This window comes from Ammospiza caudacuta, chromosome 3 (assembly GCF_027887145.1).
Source record: "Ammospiza caudacuta isolate bAmmCau1 chromosome 3, bAmmCau1.pri, whole genome shotgun sequence".
Lineage (NCBI taxonomy): Eukaryota > Metazoa > Chordata > Aves > Passeriformes > Passerellidae > Ammospiza > Ammospiza caudacuta.
The window spans coordinates 87,140,414-87,167,352 of NC_080595.1; the positions used below are offsets into that span (position 1 = coordinate 87,140,414).

The window sequence follows — 26,939 nt, forward strand, 5'->3', positions numbered from 1 at the left end:
AATTCTGCTTAGTAAAAGTATGTGATAGGGCACTAACAGATAAGCACAGTGAGTGATTAGCTTTGTATGCCTGGCATGGCTAGAAAGCTCAGAGTGGCTTTGCCCCCAACTTTGGCTGCTGCCCCCCTATTCACCAGCCCTCCCATGTTCCAAACACAGCCTTCCTTCTCGTGCTGGAACAGCTGTAGGACACAGCACAAATGAACCGAAGCAGATGCTGTTTCTCTGCACAGCACAGCAGACTGTGCATGGGACAGACACACTTGCAGTGGGTGTTGACTCACAGCAGACACCACAGAGATGCCTAACACAGTTTTTAAGTCTTAGTGATGACATTTTTTTGCTTTCCTAACCTTTAAGGTGAAAGACCCTGCCTGCGTTTTTCCCTAACAAGTGAGGTTTCTACAGAAGTCTGCAGCGTGCACAAAAAATATTTAGCAGGAGGGGCTAAAAAAGCAATTAATATTGCCTGTGGGAAGCACAGGCGTTGTTCCATGCAATTAAGAGGTGCGCTGGGCTTTTTATTATGATGAGGATCTGTAGAACAAAACTTGGTTCATCTGAATGTTTGGTGAATACTGCTCCGCGCTCCTGAACAGCGACGGCGTTCTGCGGAAAAGCAAAGCCCGAGCGCCACCTGCCGCTGCTTCCCAACAGGAAAACGGCGCTGGACGCCAGCTTCTCCTCCTCATCCTCCACTGCGCACCCCGGTACCCCCGGACTCACAGCCAGCAGGGCGAGATCAGCTTTACTGCCCGTGTATTTGGACACCAGCACTCTTTACACCTGTTTCCGGTGATCACCAGGAATTTATTAAGGTTTTGCACTGAACCTTTAGCACCTTCAGTTCAAATCTCAATCACAGAGAATTTCTTCCAGCTCTCAATATTCCAAAGCAAACAGTCGGAAGATACAGAGAGAATTTATTGGGCAAGTATCACTATCTGATTGTCCTGTTCTTATATTCTTCCCTAGGAATCTGCTACTGGACACTGACAAACAAAATTGTTGTACCAGTTAGTGCATAAAGTCCACTGTCCATAAAAGGAGCCTTTTAACAGCACTAAATAAAACCCACCAGAACTACAGGGGAGCCTTTAAAAATAGCTGAAAAAAAAAACCCACCAGCAGATTAGTAGTTAACAGCTAATAAAACTACTATTTGGATTTTTCCTTTATATGTTAAACAGATCAAATAAAACAAATTATCGCATAGAAAAGTATTTAATTCCCTCAATTTAAACAGGAACAAGCTAAATAAAATAGCTCCCTGAATGATTCCATAGAAAGAAAGTCTCACAGATATCTCCAGCTTCTGCCTTAGGCCTTCTTCCTTAGACCACCTAGAAGTCTTTTTTTTCTCCAGTGAGGATGAACTTCTGAGTTAATTAGCTAAGGATAACATACTTAACTTGAACAGTTAAGGTGAATCTACATTAACAGTTTACTGAGAAGCATCGCTTCTCCTAGGTACGAATATGCTGAGTGTCGTGCCTGGAGTTACAAGGAGCACACTTTGGGCACTCAGCCTGTGCACACACTGCTGTTTCTCTCCCAAACTAAGCAGAAAGTTTCACACTGAGATGCAATCCAGAGTAGGGTTACTGGGGACACAAAGTACAGCCTTTAAAGCAAGAATTCAGCAACTCTGACATCCTGCTATTTGCAAGCAACAGATCTGGAAATATTTATGTGCCTTGTCCTTCCTCTGTAGTTGAAGGAAATCCAAAATGAGCAAGAAAGTAATAGGAGACCAGTCACAAGCTTACAGACCTTCCAAAAAAAAAAAAAAAACAACCCCCCCCCCCAAAAAAAAAAAAAAAACCACCAACAAAAAATGGCCTTTCTACTTCCAAAGAGGACAACTCTAAGACAGTATTTAACACATCAATGTAAATGCTCTTATACCACCATTATATCTTCAGTTCAGGCGAACAAAAACAAGGGGAGCTATTGGAGGGTCACCACCCCAATTCTGGTGAGTTCAATCACTGAAAGGACCAAAATTTCATTGTAAGGTTGAATGATCTGATAGCAGTCTGTAAACGCCACAAGGCATCCCTGCAGAGTCCCACCCTACCAAATCAACATTGCATGAAGTTAAAATTAAAATAAAGGCAGTATTTGAAAAAAAGGGATAAAAGCTAAGCCTGCTTAACCCAGGAAAATCCATCTCTATTACAGTGAACTGAAGAATTTTGTCTGTGAGAAGAAAAAAAGTTTCTGAAGCTTGGAAGAGATCAGAGGACCCTCTTGAGAGATATTCAAAGGTGTTGGAAAAGAGAGAGATAAACCACTCTCCCCAGTGAAAACATCCCAATACCCTGGAGTCTCCATATGAGCATTTTTGAAGGGATTTGATAATGCTAGAGCCCTGACTTTGACTCAATACTGTACTGGTGAGAGACAGTTAATTCCAGTGGTTCAGGACATCTGGAAGATTTACTATCTACTGCTAGTGGTGACAGATGAGACTTAATCTTTAAGAAAAAGATCTCTGCCTGCATCTTTCTCCTAGCAACAGCTAATGACACCGTGAAGCCATGCAGCTTGACTCTGTCAGGGATAAGGGACAAGGGGCAAGGAAGGCAGAGCAGCTACTTCCATGTGATCACACATTTATTTGTTTTCATTAGGACAACAGTGAAACAGTTTCTCTCCCTGTCCCTCTGTGAATGCGTGTTACACATACTCATGTAAATGCAGGATCTGGCAACATATTAGGAGAGTATGTTTTTAAGCAAGGTAAATTTAATTGGAAACCAGAGAAAACAGCAGTAACAAGGAAAGGGTGTTGCAATGTACACTGCAAAAGGGTGAATGCTGCCATTCCTCATACTGCTATGTGTGAGGTCAAGCACACAGAGAGGCGTTGTCCTTTAATTGATAATGTAGGCTCTAAAATGGATTTTTAGTGGTGCCCCAGCTGTGACCATATTTTGTCATTGTCTTTCCTCTGCTGTACTTTTTCTTTCTCATTTTGTATTTTCCAGTATGCCACCAAAAGGCACTGCAGGGGATAATTTTTTCTTTTTTCAAATATTTTTCTTTTTTAAACAAATGACTATTATCTTACTTTCTGGCAGTACTGATTATTGTACAAGCAGGGCATGGAAAGACTGGACACAGAACATAAAAATGGGAGGACGGAGCTGGAGGAGAGGATCTCCAGTTGTAGAATACTTTTCCAGGAAGGAAGTACAGGATATGGTTACTGGACATATACATATTTCTTGCTGAATTCCTTTATTTTATCAGAACAGAACAGATTGCAAACAACAGGCATGCAACTAAGAATTCAAGAGTTAGGTCTGCAATTCTTCAGTCTGTATGTCTAAAAATTAGTCTTTGCCCAAAATATTCTGTGTGGTCTCCTTCTTGCATTCACATTGTCCTGGAATTTGTGCAACTTGACTTTTCTCTCAGACTTTCCAGATATGCTGTGTGTTAGCTTCTTAAATGTTTTTGCTGATTTATCTCTCATATATTTTCTTTTTCAGTGCCTCAAAACGTCCACCTACATCCTTGTACAAAGATGACATCTCAGCTCATAGGGAAGTTGCAAATCTCTGTCCCTACCACAGACACCTACAAAACTGGGAAATACTCATAAATCAAAATCTCTGATGATATAGATATTTTGAATCTCTGATACAGAAGGGTCATATAAAATCCATGTACAGAATAGTGCCTAAAACCTCTGTCATAATCTTCCCAACAGTGGACTTGTCAGCACTGGTGTGCTATTATGGGAGATAACCTTGAATTAAAATACATATATCACATATTGAACAGCAGTGTGTGAACAATTCAAAACATCATCAAGACAGCAACACCCCCATTCAGTCAGGAATACAGCTAGAGACATTTCCCACCAGTTATGAGGAAACAGCATTGTGGAATAACCTATGAATCTGTAAAACTTCAAACTACAAAAAAGCTGGAGGAGGATTAACTGCCTGCTTCTCAACTCTTCTAATCAAGATGTTTCAGTGGAGCTCCCACCTGTGCCCAAAATTTCAAAATGGGAATATTCTCTGGTCATATGCTTTGAGCTCACAGATATTACGGAGCTGATAGGAGCTGTGACAATATTGCAACATATTAAATGGACAAATGTTCACACCTTTGCAATTATTGTTGTATTAGAAAGTACATAATTTGTGTGTGTCAGTTTCTATATCCAAAAAATCAAATCTTAACTAAAGTGCTCAGATGGGCTGAGCCATTTGGACTCATTATACCAACAAAACTACGAACTACTGAGGACATGAAATAGACAAAACACCACAAAGCACAACCATGGACAGCTCCAGGAGTAATAGATGGATGTGCTGGCTTTCTAGCTCTTGGCTGTCTCTTGCCAAATTACCACCATTTTTCCACACTTCATTCTTCTTTCATTAGAGAATGATGATAAGCAAGAAGCAGCAGGAGCCTCAAAGTACAAGATTTGGATCAAATGTTTAATCTCAGAGATGAAAAGGCTGAACAATGATGTGTTCACAAAAATGTCTCCTGCTGATCCTGTTCCTGCTGCTCCCTGCAGCTTGTACTTCCCCTACATGTTAAGAATGACAGGTAGGAGTGGCTGGGATGTGCCTTAACAGCATGGCCTGAGGGAGAAAATACAATGCTGACATGAAGTTCTGCAATCAGATCAGATACAATCCTGAAAGTTGCCCTGCACAACCCAGATACTTCTATTCCTTCTTGCCCTTTTATTACAATAGCTGTGTTGCAAGTTAAATGCACTGCATTGTCTCAGGTGCAATGCAATCACACATCAAAGAAATGCAGAGGTGCTTTATTTCCATACCATCCCGTGGAATGACATGAGGTGGTATTTCTGAAATGAAAAACAATCAATGCAGCAATTCTGTGAGAAGAACACTTCAGAATGAGTCAAAGAGACAGTCAAGTATATAATTAAGAACAGGACTTGAGACTGTCAGGACTGATTTTTTCTTGCAACTACACTTGGCCTCTTCCACCCTGAATGGACAAAGACCACAACAGAAGTAAATAATCTAGTTTCTTTGCCAGAATAGAGTAAAGCTTTGAAAGGATTCTGAGACCTTTGTTGGGATTAGTGGAATAATTTAACAGGAGGTCATGTTATTAGGTAGAGAAAAAAAAAAGACATTTGTATTTCAGACTGCATGTACTGTCTGAGAATAAAGGAGGAAGAAAAATAAACATGAAGATGCCTGAAGCTACTTTGCAATGAGGAAAAAAAGCCCTGACAGAAAGTGGATGAAAGAGAGGGAATATGGGAATAAGATTCTGAAAAAAACACACAAAAGTATTTATTTCACTTCCAGGCAAAAGCAATATTGTTTAGTCAACACTACTAAAAAGTTGGTTTTTCTCATTTTAAGTTGTGCAATCACTTAATCAGAATAATTCAGCTTGGAAGGGACCTTAAGAAGTCATTTCAACCTTCTGCTCAAAGCTAGATTCATTATGAGGAGAGACCATGTTGCTCAGGATTTTATCAAACTGAGTCAAAAAATCCCCAAAAAAGAGGCATCCCACCTCTCCAGACACCTTTTCCACTGTTTGACTGTCCTCATGAGGAGAATTATTTTCTTTTTATCCAGTCCAAACTTCTAGCTTCACTTTAGGTGCATTGCCCCTCATTCTCACACCAGGAGAGCCCGGCTCCATCTTTTTTACAAGCTCCTCATAAGCACTGTCAGGTTGCTACTGGGTTTCCCCTGGAGACACCTCTTGCCAGGCCAAACAAGCCCAGCTCCCTCAGCCCCTGCCCCAGCACAAGTTCTTCAACTCCCCGAGTATTTTGACAGCCTCTGCTGAATTTTCACCGTTTAGCTCTACTCTCCTTATATGTGAAGTATCCAAAGGTAGATACAGATGTGTCCTGATGAATACTGAATCCCTTAATCTCCTGGGTGTGCTGTTAATACAAGAAACTGCTGACAGTATTTGCTGCCAGGTCACACTGCTGGTTTATGTTCAGCTTTTTGCACCCCCAGGCTTCCCAGGCTGTGCTCAGCAGTGCTGCTTCCCAGCCAGCTGGTCCCAGTCCATATCCTTGGGAAATCCAAAGTGTACAGCAATATAGGTCAGACCACTGGAGGTCATCCAGTCAAACTCATTCTCAAAAGCAGGAGTAACCTCAAGCTTGGGTGAAGTGGCATCCATCATCTAAACCTGAATCTCACAAATTACATACATAAAGCAACCCAGTCAGTTCTAAAATCTATTTCTAAAGAAGTCTTTCCCACACTACGATTATTATTCTTATTTTCCAAGCACATAATGACCAATAAAAGCTGGTACTATAAAAAGATAAAGAGACAGCAGCTGCAAAATATAATGGAACCACTCAAAAATAATTATTTTATAATGGCAAGGACAGGGAAAGTGAAGGATTTTAGTGAAACATGTATTAGAGTGAGTAACCAGACTCAGGCTCACTTCTGTTGTACTTGGAAGCAAATGCAAATTTAAGGCACCTTTTGAGCACAACCATGAATATAAAGAAAATCTTCAGAGCAGATAAAAATGATGCCCTGAAAGTGACCACAGCAATAATGATTATCCAGATTCATTTCCCAGGCTCAGCGTGTTTTCACAGTGAAGCTGCTCATGCCTCCCAAAGCTCTGGAAAGACTACTGAAGACAGCCAGTACAACACAGGACTCCATGAGAGCAGGCTGTGAGGCAGGCAGGAGATGCAGAGGTGAGCAGTCCCTGTCCCCAGGAGCAGAACTCTGCAGTGGGATGTTACAAAGCACACAAACTGGGCTGTCAGCACCTGTCACCAACCCCCACACGTGGTCACCTTGTACCTTTGCCTTGACTGATGAGGTGAGGGGCTGCCTCATTCACTCACTCACACACCTTCTCACATCTTCTCCTGCAGAATCAATTTCCCTCAGCAGGAAGTATAACAGGCACTTCTGTGTGGTTTCTACTACTGCAAAATATGATCTGCCAGCAAACGTGTGTAAGGGCTATGACTAGGAACATAATTTAGCAGTTAAATTTGGGATATCCTATTGTACATAAACTTTTACCAGCTAGCTAGTTTTTTCAGCAACATAAACTTAAGATAAATGTCTGATTTTAGATCCTTTCCTATGTAAAGTAAATGAAATTTTTCTGTTGTTAAAACAGAAAAAATTTCTTTTATCAACCAAGTTTTTTTTTTATCTTTTATCCAAACTGCTTGGATAATACTGTAGTGCAGAAGAAAATTACATAGGAATCTGAATCTTGCAACAGAAAACTGAGAGGGAGTTTTACAAACTACTTCAGTTACTTATAATAATGAGAACAGAAGCATTTATATTATTATTATTATTATTATTATTATTATTATTATTATTATTATATGTTTAGTATTCTAAAAATTAGGCTCTAATTGTCACATACTGGTTCTGCAAAGGAGATATAAAAGGACAAATACACAAGTTTTTCCCTATAAAAGATTAATGTATCTGTTCACTGCCTTCTAAGTATCTTCTGTTCACATTTCATTTTCCACTAAAAATAAATGAAAGAGAACATGTACTACACAAAAGATCTGGCAATACTTATGTATCTGCTACCATCTGCTGACAAACAGCATTATTGACTTTATCTTAAAGATAAATTCTTAAAGAAACAACTCCTATTTCCCTATAGGAAAGTTTCTGCTGATGCTACAGTGGCTGACAGTAACAGCTACATTACAATTAATGTAATTTTTAATTCAGCATGTTGTAGCCATAGTAAGGCAATAATTTCTTATCCACCCACTTTGTCTGCATGACAGATTCACCCCTGACCATCATATTCCACTCATATAGTTAATGACTGCATCCTGCATTCACTGAAGCCCTTCAGCTATTGCAGACAGTTTCTGAAGTCAACTACTGAGCAATTACACAAAACTCATTCCTCATTTACAAAACACAAAAATTTATTATTAGCCATAAGACTGTCCAAACAAGTCACGGAATGGGTCAGGCTGGAAGGGACCACAATGGACCACAATCTGGTCCAACCCCCCACTCAAGCAGGGTAATCCTACAGCACACAGCACAGGATTGTGTCCAGATGGTTCTAATAGCCCCAGGAATAGAGACTCCAGAGCCTCTCCGGGCAATCTCTTCCAGTGCCTGGTTACCCACACAGTAAAGAAGTTCTTCCTCATCTTCAGGTGGGACTTCCTGTGCATCAGCTTCTGCCCATTGCCTCTTGTCCTATTGCTGGGCACCACCAGGAAGAGCCTGGTCCATCCTTCTGACACCCTCCCTTCAGATACCGACAGACATTGATGAGGTCCCATCTCAGTCACCTCTTCTGGAGGCTGAACAGGCCCAGCTCCCTCAGCCTTTCCTCATAAAAGAGATGTTCCAGTCCCTTAATCATCTTTGTAGCCCTCCGTGGGACCCACTCCAGGTGCTCCACATCTCTCTTGTCCTGAGGAGCCCAGAACTGGGCACAGCACTCCAGATGTGCCTCACCAGGGCTGAGCAGAAGGACAGGATCACCTCCTGTGACCTGCTGGCAATGCTCTTCCCAGTGCACCCCAGGATACCTTTGGCCTCTTTGGCCACAAGGACACACTGCTGGTTCTGAGCAGCTTGTTGGCCACCAGGACCCCCAGGTCCTTTCCACGGAGCTGCTTCCCAGCAGATCAGACCCCAGCCCATACAGGTCCATGTTATTGCAGTCTTGTTTTCCAATATACAATGTGGGATAAAAATATCTTTTTTTTTCCCCTAGTCTTAATTTTAAGACAATAATGGTAACTACCACCTTTCAATCACCTTACTTAATTTTACAACACTTCAAAAAGTGAAAGCCTTGATTAGCCTCCAGATACTATTTTTGTTGAGAAAAAGACTAACAAAAACTTAAAGTGAAAAAAATAAAAATAAATTTTAAAAAATCCTCCGTTTCAGGTCTCACATATTAAATTGCAGATGTGTGACAGTGAAGAGAGACCAGGTCACACTGATGACTCGTATCTGGCTCTATGGTAAACTAAATTAAGAGAGTATCTGAAATATTTTACTTATACATGCACTTCAAAACATTTGGGAAAAAAAAAAAAAGCCAAAGCTTGATAAACTAAAATGTCAGAAAAAAAAATCAATGAAAGCAGAATGTGGAGATATATACTAAAATAATGTTCGTTCAACAGATGTAATTCTTTAAATTAGATTTGGCTTTGTTAGGAATCTGAGTTTGAAATGCTCTTTAGGTGGTTCTTCCAAACTGTGAAAAATGCATGTATTTTATGACTGGCTTTTCGCAAATATTAAAATGAATATTATATGTGTTGTGTTAAAAAGTAATGCTGTATTAATTCTCTTAAGTACTGTGTTAAATATAGTTTTAGGTCATAATAATTGTTAAAATAGAAATGATGCTATGTAGGATGCTTTGTTTAACAGAAAGGGCTTGCAGCGAGATAGCAGCCACAGGACACCTAGATCTTTCAGAGAAAGGGAATTTATTGCCTTCTTATCGGAAGAAACGAACTTCTTCCCGGCTTGGAGGCGCTGTTAGGCGCTGTTAGGATTAGAAGGCGCTGTTAGGATTAGAAGGAAGAAGTTGACACTGACCAGACACAATCCTGTGTTTGAATGGAATTTATGCATCATGTATGAAGTGTATGAATATGCAACGGGCTATTGTTGTTAAGGGTTAATCCTCTGTTAACGGGTGTCCCTTTTCGGGCTCGTGATGCCCAGAAAAAGGTACCTGGACGTCCGTAACTCTTTGTTTTTATTGTCTCATATTGCCCTAATTCAATTTGTCCAAATTGTTATTACTCTAATTGTGTTTAACTATTTTATTACTATTAAACTTTTAAAAATTTTAAAAACAAGTGATTGGCGTTTTTCACACAAACTAGGAGCGTTTAGCAAATGGAATTATAAACTAGAGGCTTAACCTGTCTCTTGTTCCCTTTCCATTGTAATATTTTAATTTTTTTTCAACTTCCAAAGTTAAAAAATGTGTCCTTGAGCTCTGCTGTAGTGGCGGTAACAGGAGGGGGCCCCGCTGCCACTCGAGGTGGGCGGGGGTCACGGTGGGTTTTACTTGGAGAGAAAAAGTGGTTTTCATTTCACTCAAGTTCCTGCCTGGAGAGCTCAGCTGTGTTTGTGTTTAAAGAACTCCCAGCTCGGCTTAAACCTCTTTCTTCCTTGCACTTCCATCGCGAAAGCCAACCCTGGGTGTTGCTGACAGGAGACCAAAGCTAACACCAGAGCTGGGCCACGGACCCACAGCGCCGAGCCCAGCGGGACCCACAGAGCGGACGGGGACAGTGGCGGCCGCCCGACGCCAACCGCTCAACACGCGACCAGAGCACCCTCAGGAGAAGGAGCCACCGGGGTTTGCGGAGCCACCTTAGCCCGGGTTCCGAACCGCGGGACCATCGGCGGGCCCCTCGCCTCGGGGAAGGCGGAGCCGCTCCTGGCCCCATCGCCCGGCAGGGCAAGCGGCGGCCGCCCGAGTCTCGCGAGAACCGGCGCTGCCACCGCCGCCATGGAGCCGCCAGTGCGCGGCCCGCCGGGGCTGTCGGCCGTGCTGGCGGTGAGGGGAGCGGGGCTGGGCTGCCCGGGGGAGCGGGGCTGTCCGGCGGGGAGGGGGGAGGCCTTTGCTGGGGGCGCGCTCCTTGCCGAGCCTGATACGGAAGGCTGCGGGGCGCGGTCCGTGAGCGACGTCGGCCGTGCTCGGTCGCCGTGGCCGCCCGTTGTCCCGCCGCTGCCTGACCCGCTTTCCCTGTGCCCGCAGAGCACGGACTGGTCCGAGCCCTGGCTGCTGGGGCTGGCCGCCTTCCACCTGCTCTGCTTCCTGCTCACCTGCGCGTCCCTGCAGCACCGCCGGGTGCAGGTCGGCCACTTCCTCTGCATGGGTGAGTGCCCGTGCGCTGCCACAGCAGTGCCTGCAAGCTCGTATGTCCCCGCCAGCTGTGCGTGTGTCTGTCGATGACAATCTGCTATGACCTAAAAATATGTATTTCATTTATTTCCAAGAGAATGTATGAAGTAGTGACTTAAAGCTCTGGCCTTGGTGAGGAAGTGGGATGAGTAAGGTTACTGCGTGGTCACTGCCGTGTGTATCGCAGCTTCCCGATGAAGTGTTCTGTGCTGGAAAAGCACAAAAGAAATCGACTGAGAGCCAGCAGTTGCTTTGTTCTCTGCCTTGTTCTAGTGGTGCAGTTCGGTGAATACGGTCAGCTTTAGTTTCTGGAGCAAGTTCACCATGTGCCCTGCTGCCAGCCGTGCTAATGGCATGAGGAAAACCAAGACTGGCTTGCACATTGCAGTAACAAGTTGTGTTATCCCAGGGTTTATCAGCCTGAGAGTCCACGGGGACCTTGCCTAGCCAAAGCAGTCATGGCTGACTGGCAGAGAACACATCCTAGCTTTGGTTTAAGACCACATGGATTTAGATTAGATCATGTATTATGAGCAATTTATTTTTAAAGATAATACCAAGTCTAATTTGTTTCTTTTATTTCTAGTGGGCTTAGTGTACTGTGCTGAATATATCAATGAATTAGCAGCCATGAATTGGAGGTAAATGTTTTCACTTTCATGTTTTGAATGAAACTATACAATACAACATAGTTATCACATACTTTCTAGAAATAATAATGATAGCATGCATTTATTGTACTGCTTAAAATCTGTTTATATGGATGCTTGTAAACTAATTCATCAAAGAACTGAGAGAAAAGCAGAGTGCTGTGGTTAAGGGGGAAGAATGTGAACTATGGTGGATTTTTGGGGTTTTTTTCGGTGGGTTTTGTTTCTTTGTTTGTTTGGAGGGGATTTGGCATTCATGTTTAATAGTTGAAGAACCACTTCCCAAAAATACCACTGCTGCGTTTTATACTTACTTCTATGTATAACAAACATTAACATTTGCCTGTTTTACTAAATGTGTATTCCAGAATTAAACTGATGATTTTTTTGATATTTTGAGCATTGACTTAATCTTTCCCTGATGTCACTGAAAGTTGCATGTTTAACACCACTTTATGCTGGCATCTAGTTGTAGTCATGCTTCAGGCATACATGACCTAATTACAGCTTTGCTACATTTATTATTTTTGTCATATTTTCTGATACAAGTAAGCAAAATACCTAAAGTCATTTCAGGTGCTTCAGAATAAGCATGATTTGTGATGCACTCTTGTAGTCAGTCATGTTAGTTAGCTTTTACACAGTAAAACTGTAAAGAAGAGAAAGACTGATATTAATATTTATAACTGAAGAAGTATCAACTGCCTCTTTTCTTCTAACTTAATCCAGTAGATTGCTGGCCAATGCTTGGTGATCCCAAGATGTGGGATGATGTATCCCTGTAGAATAGTTGCTGGGAAAGTTGAATGTGTGAACTATATTAAATAAAACTTTGTCTTTCATTTTCTTTTTATTTCTTTCAGGCTCTTTTCTAAATACCAATACTTTGATTCAAGAGGAATGTTCATTTCACTTGTATTTTCAGCGCCACTGCTGGTGAATACTATTATAATTGTGGTATGTATGTGTTCATTGATATAGATGCTTTCAGTAAATGAGTAAGTAAAGTATATGAATTAGTTGAATTTAATAGTTTACTTGCTTTTCAGGTCTCCTGGGTTTACAGAACTTTGAATGTAATGACTGAACTAAAGATGCTACAGCAGAGAAGGAAAGTAGAAAAAGAGAAAAAGAAGTGAAAGTGCCAAACTTTTTCTTTCTTCAGTTGTAATAATGCCTGTCTGGATAATCAGTCCTTCTGTAAGGGTATGCAGGAACAGAAATATTTATGTGTCTGGTGTCAAGAGGACTTTGTGATTGTGGCTGTGGGCATTGAGGTGAAAGCAGGTATCTACAGTACATTTGAATTGGCTCTGAAGTTATGAAACCAGTCTTAACAAGTCCTTGTGCCCTTCAGTGTACGATTGTTTTCCTCCATGACCAAGGCTGTTAGTATTGATGAGACACAATCTTCCAGTTTCCATTTGCCTGTGTATTTTTTTACTATGTCTTTATTCTGTGCTTATCAAGTATCAGTTATTCTGCTGCTTAAGCCAATTGGAGCTGTGTTGTGAATTACAGTAAATGAGAGATTTTATTCAGAATAACTCAGGAATCCATGCTTCTGTGAAGCACTTCACTTCTTTATAAATCAAGTTTCATACTTCCTGTGTGTACTGTGTGCCAGTAGCATTTTATAAATAAAACTATCCACTTACTGTATCTTAAATTGAATTGATTTGTATTCATTTTTAATCAGACTTTTTCCTTTTTGTCTTGTTAAAATTCCCAGTTTGGCAAATTTTCCAAGTTTAATTTGTGTAAATAATTAAAAATTATCTCTGCATTTCTTTCTATTTATACTTCATGTTTTTAAGGCTTCTAGATAAATACATTTTTCAAAACTGAATGAAAATTTGATTGTTTTATGCTTCTTATAGAACAGGAAAAAAGGGAAGAAACGTAGTAATGTTATGCACAATTTGTTCCCTTTTTAATGCTTTTTTAAAATAAATAACTGAAAATTACAAATAGTTAAAAATGAAGAAGGCTTTAGTTTTGCTTCAAGTAGCCTGTTTTTATTGAATTGAGTTTAATTGGAGAAGGGGTGTGGACACAGTGGAGACTGTCCATATTTAGTAAAAGTTGTATCTTTGTGTGGAGATGTACTGTTCTGTCTAAAATAAGTGTCATTTAAGACAGGAAAGGTGATCTACAAAACTGATCTTACACTAATGTGAAAAACATTTGGGTACAGAATTGCAGAACACTAGTAAGTTCATAAGCTAAGGAAGTATTTGTAAAACTGATTTTAATTACTTGAATTAAAGTAATTCACAAGTGTGGAGATAGGGACTTGAGGAAGAGAGCAGATGCATGTCATACACAGTTAGCAAGTCTAAACAGGGACAAAGTGAACCTCTGCTGAAAGGGCAGTGAAGTGTTAGTGTTGGATCCATTTCTTTACATTTCCCATACCTCTTTGGCATTCCTTTACCCACTCTGCTCCATCCACAGCTACTGGCAGCTAGGCTGTTTTATAATAGCAAACTTAATAGATGCAGGTTTGTGGTCATGAATTCTGACCGTCCTCCTGCGACTCTTGGTGCAGTTTTGGGTGGTGTCAACTGTATGGAGAAATCTCGAGTGGTCTGGTAGAGATTGTGTGCTTTTTGGGAAGGAGTGAAGGGAGTCTGTCCAAATGCCTGCCAGGTGGGCTGTGGCAGCTGTCACCAGGACCAAGGAACCAGGACCTTTTTGATTTCATATACACAGGATGTTGTCCTCCCAGGCTGGTATATAAAAGTTCAGCCTTGCTCCTACAATTTGATGGGGAGACTTGCAATTTTCACACATGGCCTTAATGATGACCACTCAAATGATGTGCTCCTGACTTTCCCGGTGATAATTGTTCTGCAACAAATCAGTGCCCAATTGTTTTAGTATCCCACACTTGAAGCTGTTTTACTTCATATGGAGATAACACCTGTTATCAAGTAACCTTCATTTCACAGTGTGAAGTGTATGAATTTGATTCACAGTAAGTGAGGAGGTTCAGAGCAGCTGAGCAACAAGTCTTGCAGTGGAAAACAGTGTGCCTTATTTAGTACATCCAAGGCAAATTTTCTCTAAATAGTTTGCTATTTTGCTTATCTTGTGTGTAATGTTGGTAAAAAGATGGATAATACTTGGTTTCAAAAGCATGATGGCATTTTTTTTGGTGTTCTAGAAGTATTGCTTTATGAAAGCATAAACAGCTCCAAATTCAAAAATTGTATCAGTATTTTTTTGAAAAATGAGTATCTCAAAATTGTGAATTTAAAACCTTCCCTGACTCCTGCAACTACAATAAGAAACAGGTGAGATAAATTTTCACAAACACAAAAACGTGGTTTCCATATTTCACAAAAACACATGGGTTGAAGGAGACCTTGAAGATCATCTAGTTCTGGCCCACTGGCCATGGTCAGGATTCCACCCACTAGACTGGGTGGCCAAAGATCCAGTCCTGCCTGGCCTTGAGCACTGCCAGATTGCAGCATCCACAGCTTCTTTGGACAACCAGGCCCTCGCCATTTTGTGAGGTAGACTTTCCTCCTAACAGCTAATCTAAACCTGCCCTCTTTTAGTGATCTCCTCTGTTCTATCACTACATGTCCTCGTAGAAAGCCGCTCCCCCTCTTTTTTGTAAGTACCCTTTAAATACTGAAAAGCTGCAAGCATATTCCCTTGGAGTTTTCTCTTCTCCAGGCAAACATCTCTAGATGACACTCCTTCCTTCTTTGTGTCACCTGCAGCACTCAGTTTTGTGTCATCTGCAAACTTGCTGAGGTTGCACTGGATCTCGCAGTGATATTGTTAAAGCACTAAAGGGCACCAGTGTCAAGACTGGGGCTCTGAGGGACACCACTTGTCACTGGCTTCCACCTGGATGAAGCAATTGACTACAATCCTCTGCTTGTGTCCATCCAGCCAGTTTCTTACCCACACAACAGTCCACACTTCATGTCTCTCCAGTTCAGTGATGATGATGGGACTGGTCACAGGCCTTGCACAAGTCTATGCAGATGACATCTGTCTGTTCCTCTGTTGACTGTTGCAGTCACTCCATCATAAAAGGCCACCGGATCTGCCATGATTTGCCCTTAGTGAAGTCTCTTTGGCTGTCTTGGATGACTTTCTTCTCTTGCATGGGCATGTGTGTTTGTCAGAAAAAGATTCCCATTTTCTACATTTCAGAAAGACTTAAATTTATCTGTCATCTCCTCTACCTAAACTTACCTAAAAAACACTGAGTTTAAGAGCGAAGTTTTTTGTTGGTTTGCTTTTTTTTTGTTTTTGTTTTTTTTTCTAAGTAGGTATCATAAACCATAAGAGAAACCATCAGTGAGTGAAGCATGACTTCTTTTCGTCATGAGTCTGGATTTATGATGTGATAGTACAATAACATTAAGTATGGGCCTACTTGCTGACAAACCTAAATAATTACATCATGAATTTAGAGGCTGTTTGGCGTGCTTAGAATTTGTATGTGTAAGTGAAGGAGAGCCAATTGTTTAAGACTGGTGGAATACTTCTGCTTTTAATTGGGAAACCTGAATTTAGGTTGCTTGTGAAAGAGCCAGTAATTTCCTTTCCAAACATACATGCAGAAAACTGGTAGCTGCTCAACTGGATCCTTTGGAGAGTGAGACAAGACAGAGGTGATTTGTTACTGGTTTGTGTATTTCAAAGGCAGTGACTCAGATATTCAGCCCACCATAATGTGTCTTTCCATGACAGCACATGGTGTCAGCTTCGTGGAAAAACATTACAAGGGAGAAAGTAATATTAACCTGGCGACTTTGTCATAGTAGAGGGTAATTTTGCTGCACTGTGAAATAAGGATAATCTGTGAAAAGTGAAAAGACAGATTATCAGAAATTAATTGGCAAATTTGCTGGAGTTTGAGGTTCGCCTTGTTTCCCATAAAAAAGTAATAACTTTTTTTTGGGATGAGTTTCCAAAAATGGAAACCTAGAATGCTCTTTTTTTCCATATCCACTGAAATATCATATTCTTAATGTAGAATATAGTTTATCCTCGTTTTGGTCCATCAAATCTCATGATAGCAGATAAAATGGAGCAGATTCAATAAGGGATTTTAAATGTCTCTTCCTCAGCAGTATTTCCTAGCTTTGATCTCCATCTCCAATAAAAACCTCACCTGTCTCCAAAAGGCACAGAAGGACACTCAACTGAGGTCTTCTACATCCTTGATTGTATAAACAGAGAACTTTAAAGTACAGTCTTAGTGATTTTCAACAGCAGGGTCTTGAAAGAAGGGATCTGCTCTAGAAAAGCTGTGTTTGAATGAGATGGTGATCTGCTGGGGCTGTGAATCCAAATGGAGCAAGAGTTTACAAAGAATGGTTTTGTGGGTGTTGAGACTCATAAGCTCCATTTTTATAGGAACTGAGATTTTCGGGAAAAAGAGGAGTAGGAATTCTTTGTCTGAACAAGATAGAATACAGCTGTAGTGTAGGAGATGTTCTATTTCTTCAAATACAGCTAAATATTTTTGCATACCTTTATTGTAAGCTTGATTAAACATTCTGGATGCAGTCCTGTAGAATGTGCTCTAGGGTAACCCTGCTTGAGCAAGGAGGTTGGCCAAGGTGACTCTCTGTGTCCATTCCAATGTGACCCATTCTGTGATTCTGTAATTTTTCACTTCAGGTGAACACAGTATTTTTATATATATTATATCTAAGTGTTTTTTGCTTTTGTTTTTTTTGTTTTTTTGTTTTTGTTTAGGGAAAAAACTGTGTATATTTCTCTACTGAAATATTTTTATATATTTTAAAATAGGTTTGAAATATTTTAATGTGTTTCAACTAAATAAAAGTATTGATTTTTGCTGTCCATCGGGGAGGAGATCAGTGCAGGCAACCAAACTCACCGCTGGATGTCACTGTCTCATGCAAAAGCAGACTCAAAGCTTTCATTTTCAGAGGGCTCTGTAGCACTTTCCACCATACCTTCATAAATACTGCAGCATTTTGGAATGACCAGGAAGCCTTGGAGTGTAGCCTCTGAACACATAAACTGTTATCTGAACCCTAAGATACATCTTGAGCCACTTTCAGGTGTTTCTTGAAACTCTTGCTTTTTACATTTAAAAGGAGCAATGATGAGGTACATATACATTTCCAGAGGCAGAAAGTATTTATGTGTTTTAAAATTTTTTAGTGCATCAGGGGAATAAATACCCTATTCGTTCACACCAAAATTTCATGAGGAGGATTGTGTCTTCAACGAATTAAAAAGTAATAACAATGAAAAATAATTACATTATTGTGTGACCAGGAAAGTTTCCTGAAGCAGTGTAGTTCACAAATGGATGGAGCTGCTGCATGTCCTCTATTTCTTTGTGATTTACCATTGCATAATGCAGTATTAACATGTCTGTCCTTGTTATGTGACAGCTGGCAGTCACAGTCATGACTGAGGTTCTCAGAAGTCACTTCAGACTTTCTCCACCACCTGGCAAAGAGTGCTTTGGAGTGTTCAGAGGCTTTGTGGCTTCATTTGAGAAGGTCTGTGTGTATTGTTCTCCACTCAATGTTCTTTGTGTATCGGGTTTTGAGCCTGGTGTTTTTTATCTTTGCTATTCTTCCGAGTTCTATTTTCCACACACCACCTGTTGAAGAATATAGACTTACAGTTTGACTGGACTTTATCCCACTTCCTCACAGCATTCACATTCACATAACAACAATTAGGCAATTACAATGCAACATGCTTGAGAAATAATAGCCTCATAAGTCAAACCTGATGTGTATTTTGGACCCCTGTTTCATAATCTATCTTCTTCTAACTAGTTTCTCTGAATTGTGGTCATACTTACACCACTGTTTTGCTGTAATACCAGAACAGTGTTGTACTGAATGGGAAATATCTCAGGGGACTCCAAAGGAAGGCCTCTATATTTCCTATATTTGTGTTTATTTTTCATATAAATATGAACTGCAGGAACCTTTTTCATAGTTTCAGAGGTGTAATGAAGCCAGGAAAGGAGCTGTAACTGGTAATATGCTACACTGCTACAAGCACTGATTTTAAGTGGTCCCACTGAAATCATGGTCCTGTTTTCTTTGGCACTGTCTAAAGTTAGAACCGATTGAAACTAACAGGACAGGATCAAATGTATAGCCTCTTTCATCTCAAAACATTGTCATAATTAAGAAGGCATTCAGCAGAACTGATTGAAACAAGGCACATGCCTTAAAATGGACCAGCTCCAAGTGTCATTTGCAATAGACTTGTTAATCCAGCCCTGAATCAAAGAAATACAATCTTGTGTACCTTTCTCCCCTTCTGTTCCATCAAGAAGAGTTTGCATAGTGACCCAGGGGGAGGCAGAATGACATTCAGCTGGACAAAGAGGTGTCTAGGGTAGGATCTGTTGCTGAAATCACACTCATCTGTCAGTATTAGAACTGTGTAATAAACACACCTGAGTAGTTTCAATCAGCGGAGGAGGATGTGAGGTGTTTCATATAATCAGAACCAATACACCTTGATCTTAAAGAACACTAAGCTTGGGAGGGTTTTAATATGACATGAACAAGACATGAATCATTTAGGTCCATAACTGTAAGAGTAATATCTTTGATAAAATACTCATCACCTTGATTTAGGGATTAGTGAGAGTAATCAGCTTCCTATAGCTGTCCTGGAGAGAATGTGATTTGTAATGTCTGTCCTCAAGCAAAAGCAGCACAAAAATCAGGAAGCTGATTTACTAAACAAATAACATGGAAACTTTTGGCTCTTTATTGTAAAGTATTTTCTAGCAGGATACAGGGAACTGTGAGATTTTAGTTGTTTAAATACATTCAATCCACAGCAGTGTTGAAAAATGGGCTTAGAGACAGATTTAATGGTTTTACTTAAGGGTGTTGGATTTGTATGTTAATTGATAGTGAGAGCTTTTGTAAGTAATCACAGGCTGGTTTTTTAAATCCCATAATCAACACAAACAAAACAGTTCAGTTTTATCTTTTTTGTTTTTTCAATGTCCCTAAGTCCTACATTCAACAATTATTTCTACAGTAATTACCAAAAAGTGAGACACAGCATCCATCTGATTAAAAAGAGTTTACTTATAAAAAAGGCTTATGCGACTCTTTTCTTTCTAGCAAATTGCTTTATTGATTTTTGCCATCAAAAATTCAAATAGATTGGTAAATAGTGTATGTTATACAAATTTTATGCTCCCACCATGTTGTAGGAAGAACAAATGTAAAGTGCAAAATTAGCTGACTGGATGTGAGCAGACAATGACAATTATAATGGTATGTGGTGGCATGTAATTCTCTTTGAAGTAGAAGTAAAAATTTTCCAAAATATTATTAAATAGTGGTCCTTCAGAAGCTGATTGTCAGTAACTTTGATACTTACAAAAAATAAATTGAAAATGTACAGAAAACAGTTTATACATGAGCTGTGGTTCCCTAAACCATTAACTTGCATGAAGTTTATAAAAAGTTTGGCAAGTTTTAACTTGAATGAAATATACTGAAGATAGTAATTTATACATTTATGTCAAAAGAAAAGTTAGGTTCTTCTCCAAGCTCTGAAGAAACTCTCAGAATGCCAGCTTATTCTGAGTTGGAAGAGATTCTCAAGCATCATCAAGTCCATTGGAATTTTGTAGAATTATAGAATGCTTGGATTGGAAGAGTCTTTGAACCTAATTCCAACCCCACTGCCATGGGCAGGGATGCTACTCACTAGACTGGGTTACTCAGAGCACCATCCAACCTGGCCTTGCAAAGTTCCAGGGGTGGGACATCCACAGCTTCTCTGGAAAGCCTGTTCCAGTGTCTTACCACCCTCAGAGTGGAGAATTTCTTCCTAATGTCTAATGTAAACCTACTCTCTTTCAGTCTGAAGTCATTCTGCCTTGTCCTGTCACTACACGCCCTTGCCAAAAGTCTCTCTCCAGGTCTCTTGAAGGTCCCCTCTAATTACTGGGAGGTGTTCCAAGGTCTCACCAGAATCTTCTCTTCTCCAGGCTGAGCAACCACAACTCTCTCAGCCTTTTTCAATTTATGACTTCAAGACTTCAGTGTTAATAGAAATCATCCAAAAAGACACACAGTCTTAAGTGGAGTGAAATACATTGGAGTCTTCAGATTGTTTTTTGTGGTATGAATTTCAAATCATATCAATGTATTTATAACATGAAATTAAGTAAAATTAATGCACCTAAAGACAACTTGGCATGCTTCTATCATGATCAGGAAATATAAATGCCAAGTAAGATAAAAATACGGGGGAAAAAAAGAATATTATTATCATCATGTTTTTTGACTGACTGCTTCTTTAATTCTCATGTATGTTAATAGATATCAATCTTGACAAATTCTAGCCTGCTATAGTTCAGAAATGTTACCAAAAATCCTTTCAATTGCAAAATTGAGACCTTGTCTGCTCTAATAAAAACAACCTTTTAAAAGTGGAATCTTCACACAAAATGTTGAATGAAAAAGCTGAAAGTATGCTAATTGCATTAGATTTATTATTCTATTATTATTGTTGTTAATAATATTTATTTTGCCTAGCAAATGATAGGTTAAAATGTCATACTCGATTAAACAACACCAAAGCCTTCTGACTTCCTTGTATGTATGCTCATTAGGTAGAGACATATTAATTCAATTTCTATTTGCAACAATCATTGTCATTCAATACCATTAGCTTTGATCGTTTCTGTAGAATATATCCTTTTAGAGTCATCTTATTTAAATTTAACCCAGTAATGTGAGGTACTATAGCTGTATTAAATAATCAAAAAGAAAAGATCAAGTGGCAGAGTTTTTTCAATTAACTACATATCTGGCTGTACTCTGTCTTGGCTAGAAAGTGATCATTTTGCTTTGTAACCCTTAGAGGGCTCCATTGCTATGTAGGACTGGAAAAGAGACCAATTTTGTCATCTTAACATATTCTGACATCTACTGTAATTTAATTTAGGCCTTATATTACTCTGTTTACATGGGTTTGGCTGTGTACAGGATCTTCCAATCTGGTTAAAAGGTCTGATGACGTAGATTTAGGATTGTGAGATGAAGGAGAACGCCTACAATGCTGTTATGTGTAGTTTTACTGGAATTAGTATCAAAAGTGTGAGAAGATTCTCAGTTCTAAAATTTCAAAAACATGAGGACTCCTCTAAAGGCAAACAACTAAAGCATGACTTTATAATTTCTCATGATTTTCTGCATGCTTCACTGTCCATTCAGAATGTCTGTGTGTAAATTATAGTTATTGCAGTAATTTTCTCTTTAACAGGTTGAAGCAGGGTGTTGCCTCCAAACAGCATCTTTGCCCTCTTAGGGGCAAAGAAGCATAAGAGTACTTCCCTTTTTTCCTTCCAGGGGATTCAGGTGTGAATCAGCTCCTTTCTAGAGGCACAAAATTGGCTAAAACTAACGACAGCTCTAGCAAAGGGCTATCACCACAAATAAGAGGTGTTTGATGGGAAAGAGAAGAAAGAGCATGGATGTGGTAACAGTGAGCTTTCATCCATATTTCAGCTGTTTGGAAGATGCTCTTTTAAAGGCCAGAGTGGAGGCTTCCACAGTAACTGAGACATAAGACACCTTGAAGGACAATTGCAGCTTCACAGACTGCTCCTGTAGGATGATGTGCTCAGCAAAAGAGAAGAGGTTTGAAATGGAACTCCTGTAGAGAAACAAACCTGGCAGGTATAGAAACAGATCGTGGGAATATGAGGCATTGAAGTCAATATGATATGCTTTTTTTGTTTAAAGTAATTTTTTTTTTTTTTTTAATCTAATGTTTGGAAGGATTTGTTAAGGAAAAAACAAACCAATGAGCAGAGGAAAAATTACGTGGAAGAAAAAAACACATGATAAGGTGAAAGTTTTTGTGGTAGTGGTGGATATAGGAGAGCAGCCATCTGGGACAAGGAAAGGAGAAAACATCTATGTGAAGGAAAATAGGAATGGACCGTGAAGTAAAAAGAAGTGTTTCTTACAGCCTGTGAGCTTTCTCAGGGAAAAAATAGCATATTCCTTGCTTAAAAATCCTCAACATGAGCTCCTGTGAGAGGAGCCCAAATTATGTTGTGCATGTAACCTGGAAGCTCTTCTAAACCCATCAAATCATGGCTATAAAAACTCTTTTTCAGAAATAGCAAGCAAAAACTTAATAAACAGGTCAGTGCTTAGAGTTAAAAGTCACTAAACCTCATGCACTGCCTTTAGCACCCGGCTGAAGAGGGAGACTGACCATAAGACAATACTCCTTGTTCCTTTATTCTTTGGATTGGGGTGTGCTTTACAAGTCAAAAGGCTTCTCCCATCTCAGTTCATCGAGAGCATGAAGACAGTGGCCATGACCATTTCAACACTCAAATCTGGCATCCTTGTCCTAGCCAGGGTCAATATGGTGCTGTGCATTTTCATATTCACCTGAACTGAGCCCACCAAAGCAAAATGTCTGCCAACACAGTCCCTTCCTCAACTGCCTTTCCCTTACCATAGGAATGGGAAGTCCTGTCTTATCCCATCCAGAAGGCCCTAATGGGTTTCTTTCAACAAGCCATGCTCTAATCTACAGGATTCAGTATCAGGAGACTATTTCAGAAGGCCTCTGGTTGACCCTGTATCCTGGAGAATCTAAATGATCTCCCAATAGAAAAAGGAAAAATTGCCCACCTTACTAATGTTCTCTCATAGTCTTGGTGATAATGGATTCTATAAAAAAAAAAGTATCTTTATGAATGCTAATTTTTATTCTTGAAGGTATTCATGTTCCAAGAGCAGAGAAAAATAAATATCTATCTTGGCAAGAATGGATGTTAAGGGTACAAAACCAAAATTGTATGCCATCTTAATTGAAAGCATTTGTCTAATACTTATAAAACTCCTATCTAAAATGCCAAAAAAAATTGGTTTTAAAAGTTAAATGAATAAATTACTTTTGTGGAAGTAGGGATAGAATAGTTTAAGGTAAAAATATGTATGGGATGTATTAAAGTTCCAGCAAATTTAAAAGAAATAGGCAGGAAGGAAGGAAAATTATTGCATGAATCATACTCCCTTGGGTAACAGTGTCAGCAGACTTGAAATCATCATGTTGCATAGGACAAACAGATGAGCAAATTGATGAGTAACTGACAAAAACTTTTTTTCCTGAAGACTGAACTGGCAAACAGCTCTTTTTATATAATAAAGATGTGAGGCAATCACTACCATCTCTCTGAAATTCAGAGCTATAAAGAAGGATATAAAGGAGCAGATGCTGTGTTATGATAATGCCCGAACAAATGGCTGCAGTAGCAGCCATGCTACTGAAAAATGCTTTCTCACAGACCTATTTATTCAGAGGGGATAGGCTTTGCTCTTACTACTTTAAAGCATGTATTTATGGCATGGTTTAGCCCATCAGGCTTGTTTCAGTTCTATACACCTTGTGGCTCACATTTCTTGAATTTAAGCTGACCTCTTGGCGTGCCCAGGCTTGTTCCTCTTTGAGAGCCAGCACATAAGCATGTGGGATCTCAGCACCTCAGGACGGAGGTGCAGAGTGGCCGAGACCACCCTTGGGGGGCTCGGGAGTCCTGGAATGTTGCCAGAAGTGTCTGGTGGCTGGACTTTGATCCTACACAGGAGACGACACCTGTATGAGGATAGGAGGAATTCACTGGGTGAATGGTGAAGGGATAAGTTAATTAGAGTGTAAAACACAGGGTTTAGGATTTCTGTACAGGGGGGTCTAAAGAAGTAAGATGGAGGAATTGGGGCGTGTCCTGTTCTTCTTCTTCTTCTTCTTGGCCTCCATCTTCTGTGGTGATGGTGGCACTTTGGGATTGGTTATTACTAAAAGTGCACCGGTTAATAAGGGTAGAAGGTATTGGGGAAAAATTATAAATATTGTATACGTAACTTCAGGTATAAAGATAAGTGACCGCCCCGGGGGCTCGCAGTGTGCTCATGGCTGGCTTGCTGTGCAGACCTCTGTTGGGCTGAAAGAAAATCTTTTAGATAAACAATTAATAAACACCGAGACCGAGAAAAGATCAGAAGTCTCTTCTCGTCCTTTGAAGCATCGGCTCTTCAAGGCCATCCCTGGGCCTTTCCAGGCCACCTAAACAGCCGAGAAACCGACATAAGCACTTTGGATAATCAAGGAGTATAGACAGGCTGTAGGCTGACAGCATAGACCAGTATTTTTTAAAACACTCTTAAACTTCCTTTTTTTAGTATCTGCCTCAGTGTGATCTCTCAAGTTTAGTTTTTTAGTTCTTTCTTGGTTAGGCAGAGAGGTAATGGATCCGATGTATTTCACTCTGCACGTCTGTATTGATTGCCCCTACATTAAAATGATGCCAACAATTCCCTTCCAATAACAAATCAGTCCTTAACCCACAGAGGGTTATTATCTTTTTCCCCATTAACCATTTCTGAGAGCTGCCTTGACTTTCTTACAGAGGAAACCTTTCAACAGGTCTGGATTACACCAGAAAACCTTTCAGCAGGTCTGATGGGCTCAGGCCATCTGAGAGGAGGAAGATTTTAGCAGTTGGGAACAGTAGAGATCAGGTGTATCTCAGGTTGCCACGCTCTTCTTCCAGAGGTTTTGGATTCAACCAAAAATCACTTATTCTTCTTCTGACACTCTGGCTGTTATCCCCATGGGAAAACCTCCTCACCACTTCTCACAGAGTAATTCTGTGGAAGAAACCAAATTTATCATTAGAATTTACTCTGTGCAGCACACAGGAGAAACAAAAATTCTCAGGAGGTTCAATAGCAGTGGGGAGTATGATTGTGAGGAATTTGGATGATAAAGAACTTGTCTTTGTTCATACAGATTCCTATGCAGTTCTTTAGGGGTGTGTGTGGCTCCCTTTTTGGGACCAGAGCCAAGACCTCGCCCTCTGTTTGTCCTTGTTTGTACTTTAGGACAGTGGTTGTGACTTGGGCTTTCTGTAGATATTCCCAGAGCAGGGAGCTCCACCTTGAGGTGAGAGAGCATTCTCATTGAAGCAAAGAAAGAAATCAAGAAAGCTCACATGCTGCTCTCCCTCTTGATTTTCAGTTCATCTCAGGATTTTACGCCCTGACATCCTACTTTTCAGGCAGAAAATATTATCTCTTATCCTTATTATAGTCCAGGGTTATTTACTTAATTCATAAATAAATTAGAAACCTCTTATACACTGTTATACACCTTGTCTATACAATACTATCATTATTCAATATTAGAACTCTTCTTGTCTTTTCACTGTGTAGGTTACGCTTCTTTATTTTTCAGAAAGATAAAAACAATTGATTTATAAAGATAGATTGTGATATTCTTGTACTCAGGCCTAATGAAGGAATAATTAATAAAATAAAGGTTCTTTTGGTCCAGACCAAATCCATTCCAGTGTTGTGTCTCTATGGCAAATAGCAGTTACTTTCTAAAGCTTATAAGAGCAAAAAAATCATCTGTCCTGGCATCCCACCACAGATCACCTGGTGGGTTTTGCTACGGGACATCCTGATAAGAACACAGGTGTTAAATATCCTCTGATGCACTTTCTTTCCTCATACAAATGCCATAATTTCAATGAATGCTTCAGGGTAAATTCAATAATGTGCTCTTCTTGGGGCTACCAGGATATTCACTCACTTCTGTGAGAGGCAGAAAAGCCATAGTCCACATTTTCTTTGGAAGATGGACAGAACCCAATGGGTATTTATATATCCATTTACAACCTGCTGGAAAGCATGGGATCAAGTCCAAACTTAATGAGTTGGGTTTTTTAACTCAATAAAAATTTTAGTAGCAATAGTGCTAATTTGGTTGAAATTCTTCAGCATTTTCCAAGCTTTTAATTATTCCAGGTCAACTTTGAAAGCAAAGTGCATAAATAATGTGATTTTGATAGCATGTTCCAAATAACTGGACTATTTTGTCCCTGTTTAAAATGATAGGTGGATGCTAATCTGATTTGCTACCTTCAAGCTTGACAAAATTCAATGGGAATGAATAATGTGTCTACTTTTTGTCCTCCTAAGTGGGGGCAAATGGGATTTTTTTTTGTTTTTTGAGGAATTATATATTGATAATTTTGGAACTGATATTTTGGGGATGTTTTTGGTTAGTTGAGTTGGATTGGTTTTTTTTTGAATAAGCTCTTTTGAGTAACATTTTTGTTGGTAAAGGTTTCACAAGTCTAAGCTGAAACTGCTGACCATGATGATCAGACAGAAAGAGGTGGAGAGAACCCCCTGGTAAATCACAGCTTTAGGAATGGGACCCTCATTTAGAAAGTGATTTAGCTGGACTCAGTCTCAGTTATGGCATGGATAAGACATGAGCTCGAGGCTCACCACAGTGGAATGTTCTTACCAGCAGCCTCTTGGGTCTTCT

The 26,939-nt window shown here is 39.9% G+C and overlaps 1 protein-coding gene across 1 annotated transcript; it reads left to right on the top strand.

Annotated features, from left to right (window-relative positions):
* Positions 1–564: 564 nt before the first annotated feature.
* On the top strand, positions 565–13,374 carry TMEM18 (transmembrane protein 18). The gene is given in 7 exon segments (XM_058801506.1): positions 565–795; positions 10,257–10,447; positions 10,449–10,563; positions 10,765–10,885; positions 11,498–11,552; positions 12,425–12,518; positions 12,611–13,374. Coding segments are annotated over 7 exon segments (897 nt in total). The 3' UTR covers positions 12,701–13,374.
* Positions 13,375–26,939: the final 13,565 nt, after the last annotated feature.